Raw genomic sequence first — 16,770 nt, 5'->3', positions numbered from 1 at the left:
ATAAAAGAGGCAAGGCTTCGTTTATTATTGATTTAATGGTTGACGGACGCATGTGCGGAGGTAAGCGACTTTTATTGAGGGCAAATCCAAAATCAGGTCCAGGGTCAAAGAGCCAATACAGATAGATCGTGGGCAGACATGACAAACCAGAATAGAACAGAACACAACACAGACAGAGATTCAAGCAACAGCAAACATAGACCAATGCAAAGACCAGCAAACACAAGGGGCAAACACAGGGCTTAAATACACAGGGGTGGGGCCTTAAATACTGCTGGTGGGGCCCAACGTTTTATTGCGCACTTCTATAACTGTATAAGAATAGCTCAGTTTGCACTGAAGTCCTTATAGTTGCAGAATAATAAGCTTTAGTTTGTACTAAGCCTGAGATTTTAAGCATTTAATTAACACTGGTTAATATTGTTGGTTATCATATTTTTGGCTCCAGCATTGGTATCACTCCTATCAATGTCACATTGGTTAGGCCCTAGTTTGTTGTTCTGTTTCATCATCATCAGCAGCAGCAGCACTTTTATTTATATAGCGCCTTTCCCATGTTTCTCGTCTTTATGTTCTTTCTGTTTGATAGAATTCTTCTTTTGGTTTAAGGTTATGTCACTCCTGTTTGCTCAGGATTGTTCAGAAAACCCAAAACAGTTATCATCTGCAACAGCATGCATTAGCATCAGCGTGGAGAGAAAATAATCATTCCTTTGTTATTCGCAAGCGTACGCAATTATCATTAACTATGATAATTATGTCCAGGACATATTCTCATTATCATTATGAGCTGACTCTGGAAAGCAGGTGATAAACAGACGGAGTCTCTCAGCTGCAGAACCAGCAGAGAAAACTGATCTGCGGGTCACACATGCATTCGTATCGCAGTGAAAATGGTATATAGGAAAGGAGGAAAGTGATTAGAGAGGAGTAAAAAGAAAAAGAGAGAAATGGTCTAAGAACATTCTTTAATATAATGCAGATGGTTACAAAGAATGCTGTGATCACTTAGCAAAGAAGGAGACACGGGAACCATAGCACTTTTAAGGGACCGCTCTTTTATTGCACACACAGCGGAGGAACTCCACCGACCAGCAGTACTGAACGGCTGTAATTGTAGACAGGTCATCAATAACCACACATCTCAACAGGATGGTAGGCATCAACACTGCACAAATTACCCCATAACCCAGCACAGAATAGTCCAACAAGCACAACTCTTTACATGTTTTAAGTCTCTTACATCGTGTCTAACACTCTCCCGAGGGGCTGCTTGCTCATCGCTCTGCACAAGCCAGCAGCAGGACGCTGTAATACTGTAGTACCTAAATAATTGTTACAGCAGTGAGAAAAAAAATCGATGTCCTATACTACCTTGATTTACAAAACGTGGCCCAACACCCATCAGTTGCTACATTATTCAATCATAGGGACGTAAACAAAGTCAAAATGGTGCATTTTAGAAAAACTTACCAACACAGATTTTTTTACAGTAGTAATGACAAGAACCATGGGTCAGGATGTCTACAATGCCAATAGCTTTTTATTTACTGTCCAAAACAACCAGGGAACCTACACTTGTCTTTTAAGTTTTCTTGCCTTCCAACATCCTGCATATGCCTTAACACTCATGACTGGCTTGTAAAAAAGGCCAAATGCTTATCTCAAAGTCATGGAAAACAATCAGGTATTAGGCAACATGTTCCTAACCATTTTATGTTAATGTGAAGCAATTTTAGAGACATTAACCTTAATTCAATTAACTGTTATTGGCACATGTCCATTGACCTGTTCACTCCTTTTTTTTTCCATCATTTTTGTGCATCACGTTGGCCAGCAATATGGTAATGCAATAAACCACTATATAGCCTGACATCTTAGGATTCAATTCCCACAAACCATTTTATGATCCATCATTCACAGCAGTAATGATCGTCTCATTTGCTACATAAGCACCAAATGAGCAAACGCTAGCAAAAATGCGAGTCTTTACCTTCAAAGCCTTGCCCCTTTCCACTGAGACATCATGATCCAAAACATGTATGTGTGAGCAGTGCTCTCTTTACTGTGGGTATGCCATTTCAGAATGTGTTGAGAGTTAAAAGGTTAAAGGCTTCAGATGTCTGGTTTTGTCATCACCCCTGCCTCAGCAAGCTTCTCTAGAATGTTGCATTTTACATTTGTCTTCAAAGACTAACCTTTATATTTTTGCCATGTATTTGTGAGTTCATGACACTGAAACAAACAGAGAAAAGTTAGAAGCAAGTTTTAAACTTGCTGATACGGAATCAAATCTAAATGTAATTTATTGTGTTACTTACTGTTTAATTACATTGAAATGGCATCACAAAGTGGTGGTCCTGAACAGCCTCATCTTCTTCTTACAGGACCACCCTCATCTCCTCGTAACCTGGTCTACAACATCAACGAGACGACCCTCTTGCTGGAGTGGGATCCACCCGGTGACACAGGAGGGAGGAAGGACCTGACCTATAACGTGGTGTGTCGCCGCTGTGGTGGGCCAGGTCAGCCATGTGATCCCTGCGTTAGTGATGTGCGTTTCATCCCCAGACCTGTGGGCCTCACTCGCACTTCAGTGGCTGTGCAGGACTTCATGGCAAATGCTAACTACACTTTCCAGATTGAAGCGCTCAATGGCGTGTCCGGGATGGGCCGGGCAGCGCGGCAGGTGGCCAATATCACCATCAGTACAGAGCAGGCGGGTAAGTACTGTGTGCTAGTGTCAGTAGGCTGATTGCTTCTTTTTTATGTCCTGCATTATGATGGGCTCATTGCTTCTAACCGCATTAGATAGTACACAGGGTACTATAGACTAGCTGTGGTGTTTGTATTTTTGTATGTAATTAATGAGGTTGAGTATTACATACTTTACTGTTTTTTCAATAGTTTTTTTTTTTAATTTAGTCACACACTCACCGATCACTTTATAAGGTACCTTGTCCATTTTATCAGGTCCACTTACCATAGAGGTGCACTTTGCTCAGGCTTCAAGTTTGTAGGATGCTGTACAAGAATGAAAAAATATGTAATTAAAGTTACAGAGAAACTGTACAGCATAAAAAATGTGAAATACATTAATATTTTATTCTACAATTAAACATTTTTATAAGTAATTCCCTGTTTTTTAAAAGTGGTGCATCATATTAGATTAGACTGAATATCAGCCAAGATTTCAGGATCTTTTTTATTAGTTTCATGCATGAGCTGATTGTTTGAGATCACTGTTGTTGGTTATGCCTTACAGTACATATTACATAGTAGCCAAGTCTATGTGACCATGTTTGTTGGTTATGTACCAAATAATGTTTATTATCAGTGGTAGGGCTGTAACAAAGCACAAAATCCATCATTTGATTAACACTGAGATATCTCCATTTACATTATACATTAGTCAATACAGCAAAAAAAGAAGTGCCTGAAAATTTGCCTTATGTTAACATGATAATATCTTCTTGCTCAGTTTAATAGAGCAGGGTTTGTCAACCACTGAGCCGTGAGCTGCAAAGTGGTCCTCTGGCAAATACTGAGAGGAGCCTAATGGTCTATAGTGGGCCAGTGATGGCACCAAATTGACTTATTATTGAAACAGAAATAAAATATTTTCAAAGACTGAACAATGTTAATACAAGTCGTGCAACAACAGTGTACAAAGGCAGCTTCATCAGTGTTTCTTCCCTTGCCTCTTAAAACAAAATATCACCAAATTTTAATTTTCCATGCATAAGTGACCTGTGTAACAAATATGTAACAAACACTCCACTTAATTTGCCTCCATTCTTCCTCATATCTGGCATAAAATAAGCCTACTTTAGCATAATTTGTTGGTATTTTATATTCTCTGATAGACATCACATATTGTGGGGGTAGGCACCCAAACATAACAGTTTTAAAATTTTAAGAAAAAGTTGAGTTATGTTGTGCTGTGGGCCTTTCTAGGAATAAAAAGATTTGCCATGAGGTGGAAACCCCATATTAATACTAATATGTTAAACTCATATGGTAGCTTGAAAGTTATCTCTGCTTACGAGGATGGTACTTTCCATCAGTGATTTTGGGGTAAAGTGGGAGCGATATTGTCAGAAGAAGGAGGTTCTGCACTCATTGTTATCTATTACATTTAATTAATTAATTATTTAATCTTTATTGTACTTCATGCAATGTAATCTGTATTAAACTCAGCATTTGCACCAATCTGTTGAATGTATTGTTTGATATATGTGGGGTACTGAATTGGGAGGCTTGAACTAAACTGTACAATACAATACACATTTGCTGAGGTTCTGTTGTCACATTTGTTGCATGAGGTGTTTATTTATACTGAGAACTAAACATCAGTTTATGTGGTCCTATTAGTTTGTTATGTGGCAAAAGTGTTTCTAATTGTGCTTGATGGTTATTACATAATTGCTAAAGTATAGAAACTGTTCAGTTGGATTTTCTTAAAATCATCTTAAAACATTTGTGTTCATATTATGTTATAGTCTTAGACTAACAACACTGATCTAGAATCAGTGCATGCAAATTTATTCAGTCAAACTCATTAAGACTGTAAATGACCAAAGCTGGTCCTAATAAAGCACCCTCTGACCTAAAACCTTGACAGGTACAACTCCAGAACAAGTTGTCCTATATCAAAATAAAGCTTTCTGACTGTTTCAGCAAAGGCTTTTGCCACTTGGCATCAGGCCCTTGAGTTTGAGAGCCAATATTGTACATTGGTACACAATTGTTCTTATGAGAGATTTCTCTGTTTCACTGTGGGCCTCACTGTGATCCTCAGGGAAATATGATAGCACAACAGTCCACTCCAGTTCTATTCTCAGTGTGCTGAGCAAACCCATTTCGAAGACAAGGGTCTTTCTTTCAGCTTGTCATTGAAAGAGCTAGTGCTTCTCCTCGCCTGGACTCAGTTTTACACTAATAAAGATATACTACTGTACCTCAGGACGACATGTTCTTTTTTCACACCTGCTCCCGGCGATGTCAGCAGATACGGTCAATGCAAGACTCCTGCCTTGGTTTATTAGTCTGTCCTGTAGGCTCTGCTGCCCAGCTCTTGACCTCCAACCTTCTTGTAGGACTTTTCATCCTTCTCCTATTTTATGTCCATTGGCTGGCCTCTTCCAAATGAGTTGCTACATTCGGTTCAGATTGGTTTGCTCTTTAGACCTCATTGGCTGTTCTGACAACATAATTTTTAGGTTGCTAGGGTATTTTCTGTGCACAGATTAACCCTTAGAAATTAAAATGTCATTTTGTTGTACTATTTAATTGTAAAGACAAAATAGAATGATTGAATTAGATGTAGTGTAAACAGTTACATTTATATCCAATTTATGTTCTTTAGGTGTGGTCAATATCTAAACCTGGACCATAAAGCTAATCTCTCCTAGCACCCATATGAGGTGTCTCGTAATTTATAAACATGGACATTTGAAGATCATAAAAGATATTCCAAATGTTGCAGTTTTTCAGTGAGTCTTTCAGTAAAGAGCCCTAATACAAAGCTGCTATTTTCCATGTTGAGCAACTGAATGAAACTTAGTTAGACAATGGCTGATCCTTGCAGTCAGTGATAAATTTAACATGTTCAACAGGCCTAGAGCAGTGGTCACCAGCCTTGTTCCTGGAGATCTACTTTCTTGCAGAGTTTAGTTCCAACCTGCATCTAACATGATGCCCTCCCAAACAACTCCACAGCAAATGGATCTGATCCAATCAAAGATATCTAAAGACATAATTAGCTGAAGCAGGCGTGAACAATTATGACTGGAACTAGATGGATCTCCAGAACTAGGGCTGGTTATCTCTGGCCTAGAGTGATGTTTTTTTTTTATCATAAAATCAGTTCCAGTTGATTCCTCTTTCAATTCTTGTTTATGTTAGCAGTTAATTTAATGCATAAGGCCTTCAGTTCAGCTCCCGTAGGCCTAACCAATGGAAGGGCTCACTTAACTGTATCTACCTAGATACCACAGAGAAAGAAGAAAAAAAAACTCTGATTGGACATTTTTGGAGGGCATGTCAAGATTTTAACCCTTATATTTCAAATAAAACTATAACATGTGCAGAGTTTAAATACAACAAGCATGACAATTCTGAAATAAAAACAAACGAAACATTACAGGCATCTATCTTTTTAAGTTCTCCAAAATTATTAGGCCCTCTTTAAAGGTGTAGAAGGCCCTGAACGTTCCCCATTGATAGAATTACATCATGCTTTTTATCACCAGTGCATTATCGTGACATTGCAGTCTCATTTTCTAAAAGAAAGCTAAAGTGTTCCAAAATGGTGCCAAAGTGGCTTGCGTTTACTTTCCTAGGCTCTATAAAGCCTTTAAGGAGCTTCTTTAAAAAGGGAACTTTAAAAAAGGTCCTTCACTCTCACACATAATTTACAACAATGGCCCTTTCCATTATTTTATAGATGTGGTCTTATAGAATCCTTTCCAACACCTTTATATTCAACAGTGCATGACTGTTTTAAGAGGACGCTACAGGAGAAGCCAAAGTCAGGAGGGGTGAGTTCACCACTCCAGCTTTCATTCATTGTTAGCAACGTTAGCACTTTCGGATGAAGTATTCTGTTAATTATCACTGTGATGTATGAGATGTCAGACGTGGCGATGAGGCCAGGTTGTGTTTAACACTGCCGGTGTGGATATTCGGCTCTTGCCGGTGACAGAGATGCTCATCAGTATTGATGGCAGTCACGATGGTGGTGTGATTGCTGAGTTGCGTGTGCGCTTGGTGAGCTCTAATCATGGCCAAGAGAGAGTAGCACAGTAACACAGCCCTCAACCAACCCCACAATCTACCACCTGCTGACACCTCCACCGTCATTACAGGCACACAGAGTGCAAGAGAGAGAGAGAGAGAGAGAACAAGGGCTGAGAAGGTGAGTAGGTGAAACCTGCATCCATATTTAGCATTCATATTAATCCTTACAAGTCTAGAGCTATTACTGTCGTTTTGCTATGCACTACTAAAAATACAAGTACAAAAAGGGTTCTTTGGAGTCAAGAACTTTTTTAAAGTTCTCATAATTTAAGTGTTCTAAATAGGTCCTTAATATTTTTATTCTGTGACTCAGATGAACAAATGCAAACCTAATGGGAACCCAGGTATAAAATGATTGCAACACTGAGTTTAGCAAAAAGCCTACAGCATGACTGGAGTATATCTCTGTTCTACCTGTCATTTCTCTATTAGCAGTGCTTACCTTACAGTCGTATGTTAAATGTTTGAGCACCTCCTGGCCAAATGACATTTTTTGTTGTAAAATCAGTGAAACTACCTCACACAGGGGAAACCTGTACTTTTCCCCTTTCAGGTTCAGACACAAACACTACTACTAAACCAATAAAAGTACTTCAGTGTGCTATGTCTGCCTACAGATAAGAGTATCTGCTAAAAATATAATGTCTACAGACATATATTGTGTATTTAGCACACAGAACACTGCTCTGAAAGCCTGAACATTATTAAAAATAGCTACTGTTTCAGCGCTGGATGAGTATGAGCAGGTTTAAAGAAGAAAGTGTAGCTGTATGAGAATGGGAAACACAATATGAACTTATGTGACTCTGAATTGAGGCAGGTGCAATTTAAGGTTGGACAAGGTACTTTGCAGTGGATGACAACGAGAATGGCTGCATAATCAGAGTGCTAGACTGGCTGGCCTTCCTGCAGTCTAGGCCTGACTCTCACTGACAATGTATGTAAAAACAACAGTAAAGGCCTTATACAGCTGCACAGCTGCACAACTGACAGCGGAAAAAAACAGAAGAAAAGTAAAAATTTCAACTTTCAAAACTGGCTGTAACACAGCAGTAAAAAGGCTCCCACCGCAACTTTTTTTGGAATGTGTTGCAGGCATCAAAGTAGTTACACAATTACATGATCCATTACATAGTTACATGTAGTAAATTACATTTACATTCAATTTAAATCAACAGTACGAGACTTGACTTCTGATGTTTTTACATCTGTTTTGATTTGCAACAGTATCAAAAAAAATATTTTTGCAATAAGAACTTTTCTTCTCATTCAAATCGTAATAAAATATCTCCTCTTCTACTTACAAACACAGATTGATAGAAAGTTTACATTCTGCAATTTTGACTCATTTTTCAATGAGTTACAATTAAAAAATAATTCAAATAAAAAATAGTTAAACCCTGCATTTGTTATTGTCAACCATTACTGGGATTTCTAAGACTGAATTACTTTCATTGAAATCTGAAAGGCTAAAGCAACTGATCCTAGATCTGCACTCTTGGTTCTCAGACTCGTCCTGTTTTTCTCACTTGGCTTAAGCATTCAGTCTGTTTAAATGTGTTTGCCTTCCTCCTTAACGTGAAGTGTGTGTACAATATGTATTAGCGAAATCTCCCAGCTGCCAGCCTGCTGCACTCATTACTGTAATGAATGAGGTTACGCAACATTTTTGTATTCAGTGACATTATGGAACAGATTCATATACAGCAGGTTAATGAATGATTTTTAGTGGTACCAAATTTAATCATCTACACAACTACCTCCAAACCAACAGGTACTTGTAAGCTGTTACACTAGCCTTTCCTTACCAGGAGCTACTAGCTTAGTTTCGTGTTTAGTCCATAACATAGAGTATAGAATACTCAAGATACAGGTAATGCATAAAAACAATCAGTCCAGTTAATTCAAATTTACTCAAATTACTTTAGTGTGTTTTACTTGAATTTACCAAGTACACTTTACTCAATCAAGTATCGAGAAGCTGCTTGATGCAGCTGCATGGAACCACTTGATATCGAGTTCTAAATTAATCCAACATTTTATATATTTTTTTTATGTACGGTGTTACCTTGACTTCAAACACTGTGTCTTATCTTTTTCTTCTTTTTATATTTTGAAAGTTATGAAAAGGTTATCAAAATGTACAAATTATTTCATAGTACAGTAAGTATTCAGTGTTTAATAGATAAATATGTGATCATTGTTCTGGTACATACTTTGCACATATATATACATATATACTCATATAAGAAATGCCAGGTATGTACAATATTTACACCACATTTAATATAAACACATATTGCTTAATACTTAACATAGTACTTGACACATACTTTGCAAGTATATAAGTACAGAGTAACTAATGAATAAAATATGAATCATATTTCTACTTTTAATGATTTAGCAAAAGTAGTACATTGAGTTATCCACTCAATAATAATTGGTTTACTAGTAGGTCCTCTGTAATACTGTGTTAATAGGACTACAAATATTTGTGCATTGTAATTATACAGCAACTATCGGTTTCTTGTCTTTGTGGTATGCAAAGTGTAACCATGCACAATGTTACGGATCTGCTGTTACACCACAGCAGAATAAAATCGTGTAAAGTAATTGCTATATACAAAGTTATTCCTTGTTTTACAATCCTATCACCACAGTATTACAGAGGACATACTAGAATACATACTAATTAAAATGGAATTCAAATTAAAAAGTTATACTTTAACTTGTGCATTCAGCCACTTTACTGTGAAACTTAAACTTCACCCACTTTATATGCACAGCCACTTTAATCTGCACATTGCCTCCAATTTTATTAATCTTTGTGGTTGCATTTCTAAAAACTGTTGTTAATTATAAGTGTGATGATCAACAATACAATACAATACAATACTATTTTCTCTATTGTTCTGTGCTCAATAGTTATGTAGTTGTAGTTTCTGTATGTTTAGAGAAGAATGTATTATTCAGTTTTTCTGTTTTTATTGTCTGTCTGCACTGCACTACATTTAGTTCCTTTCTCGATGCATCTGTAATGAGAAGTAATAATAATAAAGCTGACTTTGACTTTTGACTTTGCAAATAATGAATTTACTGGCTGAGACTCAGCAGGAGTTCTCCTGCTTCTTTACACCTTACTCCTCTTTAGCACATAGCATATGTTTACTTGGGCAATTTGGAATACTTACAACTGCTGTGCAATTTGTTGTGCAACTTGTTAGCATTAAAAGCTGAAATATACCTGCTTTTCCTCAAATTAGTTACTCTGTACTTTCATACTGGACATGTAATGTATGCACCAAATACTTGTAGTTTGTCACATACTACATATTTACCATTAAATTCTCTATAAATACTTCCAAAAATGCCTGACACATACTATGTACATGCACAGTATGTACTGAAACTTACTTATAAGTATTCCATATTTATGTATTAAATACTAGGTGCTTACTGTACCACTAAATAAAGTGCTACCAAAATTTTTCCAAGTACACCCCAGCTAGGAACCATTTACCAACCTTTATTTTTAAGAGTGTACCAGATGTCTGGAGACATCTCACGAGGATGTTTTCTATATTTTCACTCACTATTTTTCACATTTTGGAATAGCAAAGGCATCAAAACTGAAAAAAAATCTGTCCTCTGTTTTCAATTCTTGTTTCAATTCTGTTTTCAATGTTCTTTAAACATCAACTTTCCTACTCTTGTTTTTCTACATCACAAAGTTCAAGCCTTGAAGCAGAAGCCTTCAGACTGAAGTTTCTTTATGGTACTGGAAAAAAAACATACAATCAGTGCTGCCCAGATTTTTCATTAGTACAGTATAGCAGGGATTGGCTCTCTTTCTGTTCTACTTGGCCATTTTACTTCAGATGAAGAATTAAAGGGAGTGTTCTTCATTAGGGGAAGCTGATGCTTATGCAGAACTGCATTCCTCTTTCCAGAGTTCAAGGGCCATTTAAGTTGAGATACATCACACTGTCCTCCTCTCCACTCCAGTCCCACTGTAATGAGAAAGAGTGGACCCACAGAGGCCTCTGAGCTGTGGGATGCTGTTAAGCTGCTAGAATTCCTGCTGGACCAGTCAATGCCAGTGTAACTGAAAATGCAAAGTGGTTCCTGAATATTGAGCCTGGCTTATATTTGTTTTGCTTCTTATTTGGCCTCGTACGTATTGCCCCATACATGCTCAGAAAAAAAAAAAAACTCCACGTCAGCAGGCCATTCAACATTTTTTCACCATTTTTGAATTTTTGGTTTTGTACAATATATATAGTTCATCCTGAAACATAACTGTCAACAAAAACAAAAAGTTTTGTAGCTGTACAAATGTGGATTGCAAACAATAATTAAATATAAACAAACAGTCAACTAGGAACCTTTCTAAACATACTGAAGTTTTGTGATAATTAGGACAAAACAGTTGAGAGTCCAGATGGTTTTCTCCTAACCTGAAAACATGTTTTGGAAATAACATTATTTTTTTTTTTTTGCAACAGCAAGAATATTTATATGCAGAACTATTAGCAGTGCATGAGGTGATAGTACAATTGAAAGCATATCATGTCAGAGATATTAATTATACACACAGGCGTTGAATATGCATGGTGCTTGGAGACTGCTGTGACCTCACCGTGGACCTGTGTATTCTGTGTGTATGCGCGTGTGTGTGTGTGTGTGTGTGTGTGTGTGTGTGTGTGTGTGTGTGTGTGTGTGTGTGTGTGTGTGTGTGAGACATTATATTATCACATATGGATCCTGTCAGTATATCAAAGGAATAACATAAATTACACATATGGACATATTATTAATACATTTGGGTACTGTGCAAAAATCAAAGGCTTAATTTATTTACTTAACAGTCAAAAAGCCATCAGGCACAAGTTTTTCAGTTTTCAGCATCAGAAAAAAAATAAAACATATGTAGCAGAAGTTTGCATGAGAGCCTTAATAACTAGACATTTTTTCAATATGTAGTGTTTTCACTCTTTGCCTTTATTACACCTGCCATTCTTTTCATGAGACTTACATTCAGTTTCTCAAAGAAATCTGCAGGATTATTATTCCATATCATCAAAGTTCAGTCTTTGATGCTGATTCCAGTTTCTCCTTTTCATGTTCCAGTAATCCCAAACACATTCAATGATGTTGAGGTCTGGACTCTGGGGTGGTCAGTCCATTGTTCTAAGAACAACAGCAGCTTAATTATTATTGTTATTTCCTTTTCTCAGTGATGGCTTCTGTGTTGAGTTGGACAGAAGCACCTGTGGATTTTGTGAGTTCTAAAACAATAAAAACTAAAACTTGATTTTCAGCTGATAGGGACAGTTTTGATGGATCATCAAGTACTGTAGTTTTTGGAGTCCCACTTTCTGCCTCCGACCTTTCCTTTTGCAGCTGGATTATCTTTTCTAATCCCCTCAGAGATATCTCCTCAAAAATGAATGATTAGTACTAAATAAAGTAACAGTAACACCTGATTGACCCAAACCTAGCTTGATGCTGCGCATGCCTTGGCCAAAGGAAAACAGAGCACCTAAATCTACAGTCAAGTATGAGAAAAACAGTGGAGCAAAGTGACAAAGCTCAGAGAGCAGTGTAGACATTTATGCTGACTGTAGTATAAGCAGGGCAGGAACAGCAGGGCAGCAGCTATGGAGAACAGACATTTACTTCCACTCTGACTATAATAGCATGGGCAGTGTGTATATATGTATGTATGTGTATATATTTTCAGTAAAAAAAGGACTAACTACCTTCAGAAAAAAGGACTAATTACCTTTTCCACTATATACATTTAAAGCAATGTATCATACAATTACAGCAATAAACTAACAAGAACTTTTCCAAAAAAGTAGTTGATATCTTGTTATGTAAAACACATTAAGGTACCTCCCTAGTATACATATACATGTGTAATACATATGGGACATATGGGACATACATGTAAAGGTTATATTATTATCACATTTAAGTGCTTATGTATGATATTTAGGGGCATATATATATATATGACCCCATGTTCTTACAAGGTATAAAAACAAATGTGTAAGTGTGTGTCTGTGTGTGTGAGAGGGGCATTTCAAATGTAAATAGAGTCTCTCTGGAGGCCAAAAAAGCAAGTAGCTGTGCACTTTCCCTGCACACCGTTATTTATTTTTTTATTTTTTATTTTTAGGTTTTGGATAGACTTGTCAAAACTGGAGCTGTCAAATGTACCCTGCGTCTGCGCCCGCATAATGTCAGGAAAGCTCTCATTACTGAACACGCACACACACACACGCAGACACACACACACACACTGGCAGACAGGCAGTTGATATGCACACACGTACATGCACACACACACACATAACCAGCAGACGAGCAGCAGAAACACACACAAGCACAGACTGGCAGGCAGCTTGCAGATGCACACAGACAAGAGACAGGTAGTGCAGCCAAACACACACAGTAACACACTGGACACACACTCATTTTCGGTATTTACAGACTATTATATAATATAATATAGATAAAATATACACTATAGAACATAATTTAAGCATTTAACCTGCCTTTTTTATGTTTTTCTAAAATCTAGTGCCTGTGGTTTTTTTCCATAATAAAATCCACACTACAGTCCTTGAAGCCAGTTTTTTATTTACATGCCTATAAGCCTACATGTGTGACAGAACAGCCAGGTAGGCTAATCTACAGGCACACACACTCTGTATTAAGGATGGGGGCAGAGGTCAAAGTGTGGAAGGGGATGAAATTTCAGTCTGGGTGGAGACTTTCTCACAAATTTTTTAGAAAGTCAGCTTCTGCAATTCAGCGGCTTCTAACTGACTATAGAGTTACAGGAAAATAACCTATAAAGTTGAGTGTTACTATGGATATTGCATTAGCTTAACTATGTCTACCATTGGAAATCTTCACTAAAAATGATTCAGATTCCTTTACTGATCCCAGGGGGGAATTGCAGAAGGATTGCAGGAGGATGTTGCTCTTATAAAGTCTTTAAAATTGTCCATCCACTATTTGGGACACAAAAGGTCACATATATTTCACATATGAAGTGTGCAAAAAAAGTGTGTCTTTATGTGTAAAATTCAACATTCAATGAATGACATGACAAGGTTAGCTAACAACTAATGCAGCATTCAACTTACCCTTCACAGCCACATCACAGCCAATCACACTGTCTCTATACCTTACTGCCTTCATCAAACAAGGGCTAAGCTCATGCAATACCCCTCAGAACAAACCTGCAGTAGAAACGTTGGTAGCAGTAATTTATTCAGGATTATTAGAAAGGTAAAAGCTGTTACTTTGTAACATATAATTCAGATATGAACTGCCCTGATTATCCGGAGAGTGGTGTAAGAGTGAGTAGGAATTCCCAGATAGAGATATGAGCTTAAGTTGAATGCATTGTAAGTCACAGCTAGCTGGTCAAATACACACTGGATGGCTATACGCCACACTGCTTATAATTTATAGCTGATATGTAGAGCTACTTGTTTTGAAAAAGAGGATCAGCCTTCCCTCCTTAATTTAGCTGATCTAGAGACTGTGGATCCACAGACTGTGAGAGAGCTGGGTGACAGTGTGAATGACAGTCATGTGTGGTAACCATAGAAACTGCTTCTGTGCATTACCGTACGCTGTGTCACCGTCAGTCGATGATAGAATTACTTCATAATGCCAATCGCGTGCAGTCTTGCATTTTTATATATAAGCTTCCCTTTCATTCTCTCTGAATGTCAAAGTAAGAGGACAAATACAGACGTCTCAAATAGTCCTTCAGTTTCCCTTTAAATGATCTGTCGGCATTATTGACTAATACTTTCCAACACATCCCAGTTTCAATTCATCAGAAACCTCAAACTAGCTACCACTACCTAATTAATACCATGGATAGCTAATCACTGCATTAGCTGGCTATTTAGTTAGCCTGTGTAGCCAGATGATTTGTGTGTTAACAGTTGCTAGATTACATTTTGAAGCCAACTGAAACTACAGTTTATAACTATTTGGAAAATAACACACTTAACTGATCTTTTTGGTATATTATACCAGAATGAGCCCCTTTGTTTTTTTGACACAGTGTTGTTATTTTTGACATCACACCACAGAAAAAGTCACAAGTACAGGCTTGAACCTGCAAGCCGAATGTAAATTGACAGTAAATTGAAAATAAATTCGCTGCATAACTTAATATTTCACATTATTTCCCAACAAACATCCCACACTACAGCCTGTCTTTTATCTATAGGGCTGTAGCCTGCACATGGAACAGAATGGCAGAATGGCCTAGCTCTGCCAAGTCCTCCAGGTAGCTAAACCACACACACACACACACACATACAAACGCAGGAGGAGGCCACTGACTCAGTGTGATACGGTATCTCTCGCTGCTCAGACAGTAGAGTCTTACTGTGTAATTATATTCCTCCACAGCCTTTTTGTCTAGTTCTGTAAGTCTGCATGCTTTAGAAGCGCTATTACCTCCCATCTCTATGCAGCCATCCCCAATGTTTTAGACCGAATCAATTCCAACCAGTGCCTGTAATTTTGATGAAAGTGCTTTTCTCGCTTCTAGCTCCGCTAGCGTAAAACATCTCGGGCCTCGCTGAAATATGGGAGGAATTCAATAAAAAAACCTCTCTCATAACTGAAAATGTGTAAAATCCCTAAATTATTCAAGCCTTGTGCATTGGCAATGAGAGCAGTGCTAATAAAATGCCAATCCCTGACATTAAACGAGCGGGCCAAATCTCATTTTTTAAAAAGAACGAAGAATGAGCAAGAATGACACAGGAGTCAGCCACGATCCTCCTTATGAATATGAATGTGACACAATCGGTGGAGAATTAGCAATAATATTTTCTGCTGTGCTACGACATGGCAATGCCCTGGCAGTGGGTAAAGAGGAGCTGCATCTTGTTTTGCACGACTGTCATAATGTATAAAATCCCTACTAGCTTAAGATGCATCATGCTAAAGCAATAGTTTGGCAAAAAAAAGTAATTTAACCCACTTTCCACTTTATCCCAAATGTAGTCAGTTGGCCAAGACATGTTTCATGTTTGAACTTTCCTTCTTTAGTCTTGCTAATGCAGCTCCAAACTAAATCCTCACACATTTATCACAAATTGGGTTGAGTTTTATTTCAAATAGACTTGTTTATGTGGTTTCTGATACTGTTTGACGTACTTTCCTCTACAACATGGAGAAAGAGCAGTGGGGAAGCATCAGGGCCTGTTGGCCTTCAGAAAAGGCACAAAGATTTCTGTGGAAATCTGTCATTTTTAATTATGTTTTTCTTTAAGAGAATCATAATGATTCTAGTATTTAAACTCTGCACATATTGTAGTAAGAACATTCTTGGGTGTTTCATTGCTAAGTTCTGGTAGGAAGCAAGGTTTAAATTTTTTAAATTGTTAAATTCTTGACACACCCTGCAGAAAACTGTCCACTGTGGATTGATTTTTCGTCTATGGTGTCTAGGTAGATACAACACAGTGAGCTCTCCCATTGGTTAGGACTTCAGGAGCAGACAGTAAGGCCTATTTTGTCAGATTAATTGATATAATTAGCATGATGGTGTAATCAGTCAAATACAGGTGGTAGCCATACATGTTTTAGTCAGATGTTAGAAGTGGTAGCTCTGTGCCAGAGCGCTTTACTGAAAGACCTAAAGCTTCACAATGTAGGTTCTGCATGCAAGAGTTGGAAGAACATTTTGTAACATTGTTTGTCATTCGGACCCCTTCCCTGGGCAAATTAATCGGTTGATTGTCAGCACCTTGAAAGAGTATTCAAAGAGAACTCAGTCAAAACTTGGTAAAGGACATGTCCGAGGATGCAAGTGAATTGTTTACTGCTGTCGTCATATCTACCCGGCAACTTGCAGCAGCACACAAACATACTGTAGTGTGTGTGTCTTTTTTCCTGCTGATTAAGTTATTCGGTCAA

At 37.7% G+C, this 16,770-nt stretch overlaps 1 protein-coding gene across 2 annotated transcripts in view; it reads left to right on the top strand.

Annotated features, from left to right (window-relative positions):
- epha6 (eph receptor A6) overlaps positions 1 to 16,770 on the top strand; it is a 193,044-nt gene that overhangs the window by 124,708 nt on the left and 51,566 nt on the right. For both annotated transcript variants that reach the window (XM_017715131.2, XM_017715130.2), the window contains one exon: positions 2,388 to 2,723. In XM_017715131.2, coding sequence (XP_017570620.1) covers positions 2,388 to 2,723 — 336 coding nt within the window. The remainder of the gene's footprint in view (positions 1 to 2,387; positions 2,724 to 16,770) is intronic.

This window comes from Pygocentrus nattereri, chromosome 12 (genome assembly GCF_015220715.1).
Source record: "Pygocentrus nattereri isolate fPygNat1 chromosome 12, fPygNat1.pri, whole genome shotgun sequence".
Classification (NCBI taxonomy): Eukaryota; Metazoa; Chordata; class Actinopteri; order Characiformes; family Serrasalmidae; genus Pygocentrus; species Pygocentrus nattereri.
The sequence above is the reverse complement of the archived record's forward strand: the minus strand, read 5'-3'. Positions and strand labels throughout refer to the sequence as shown.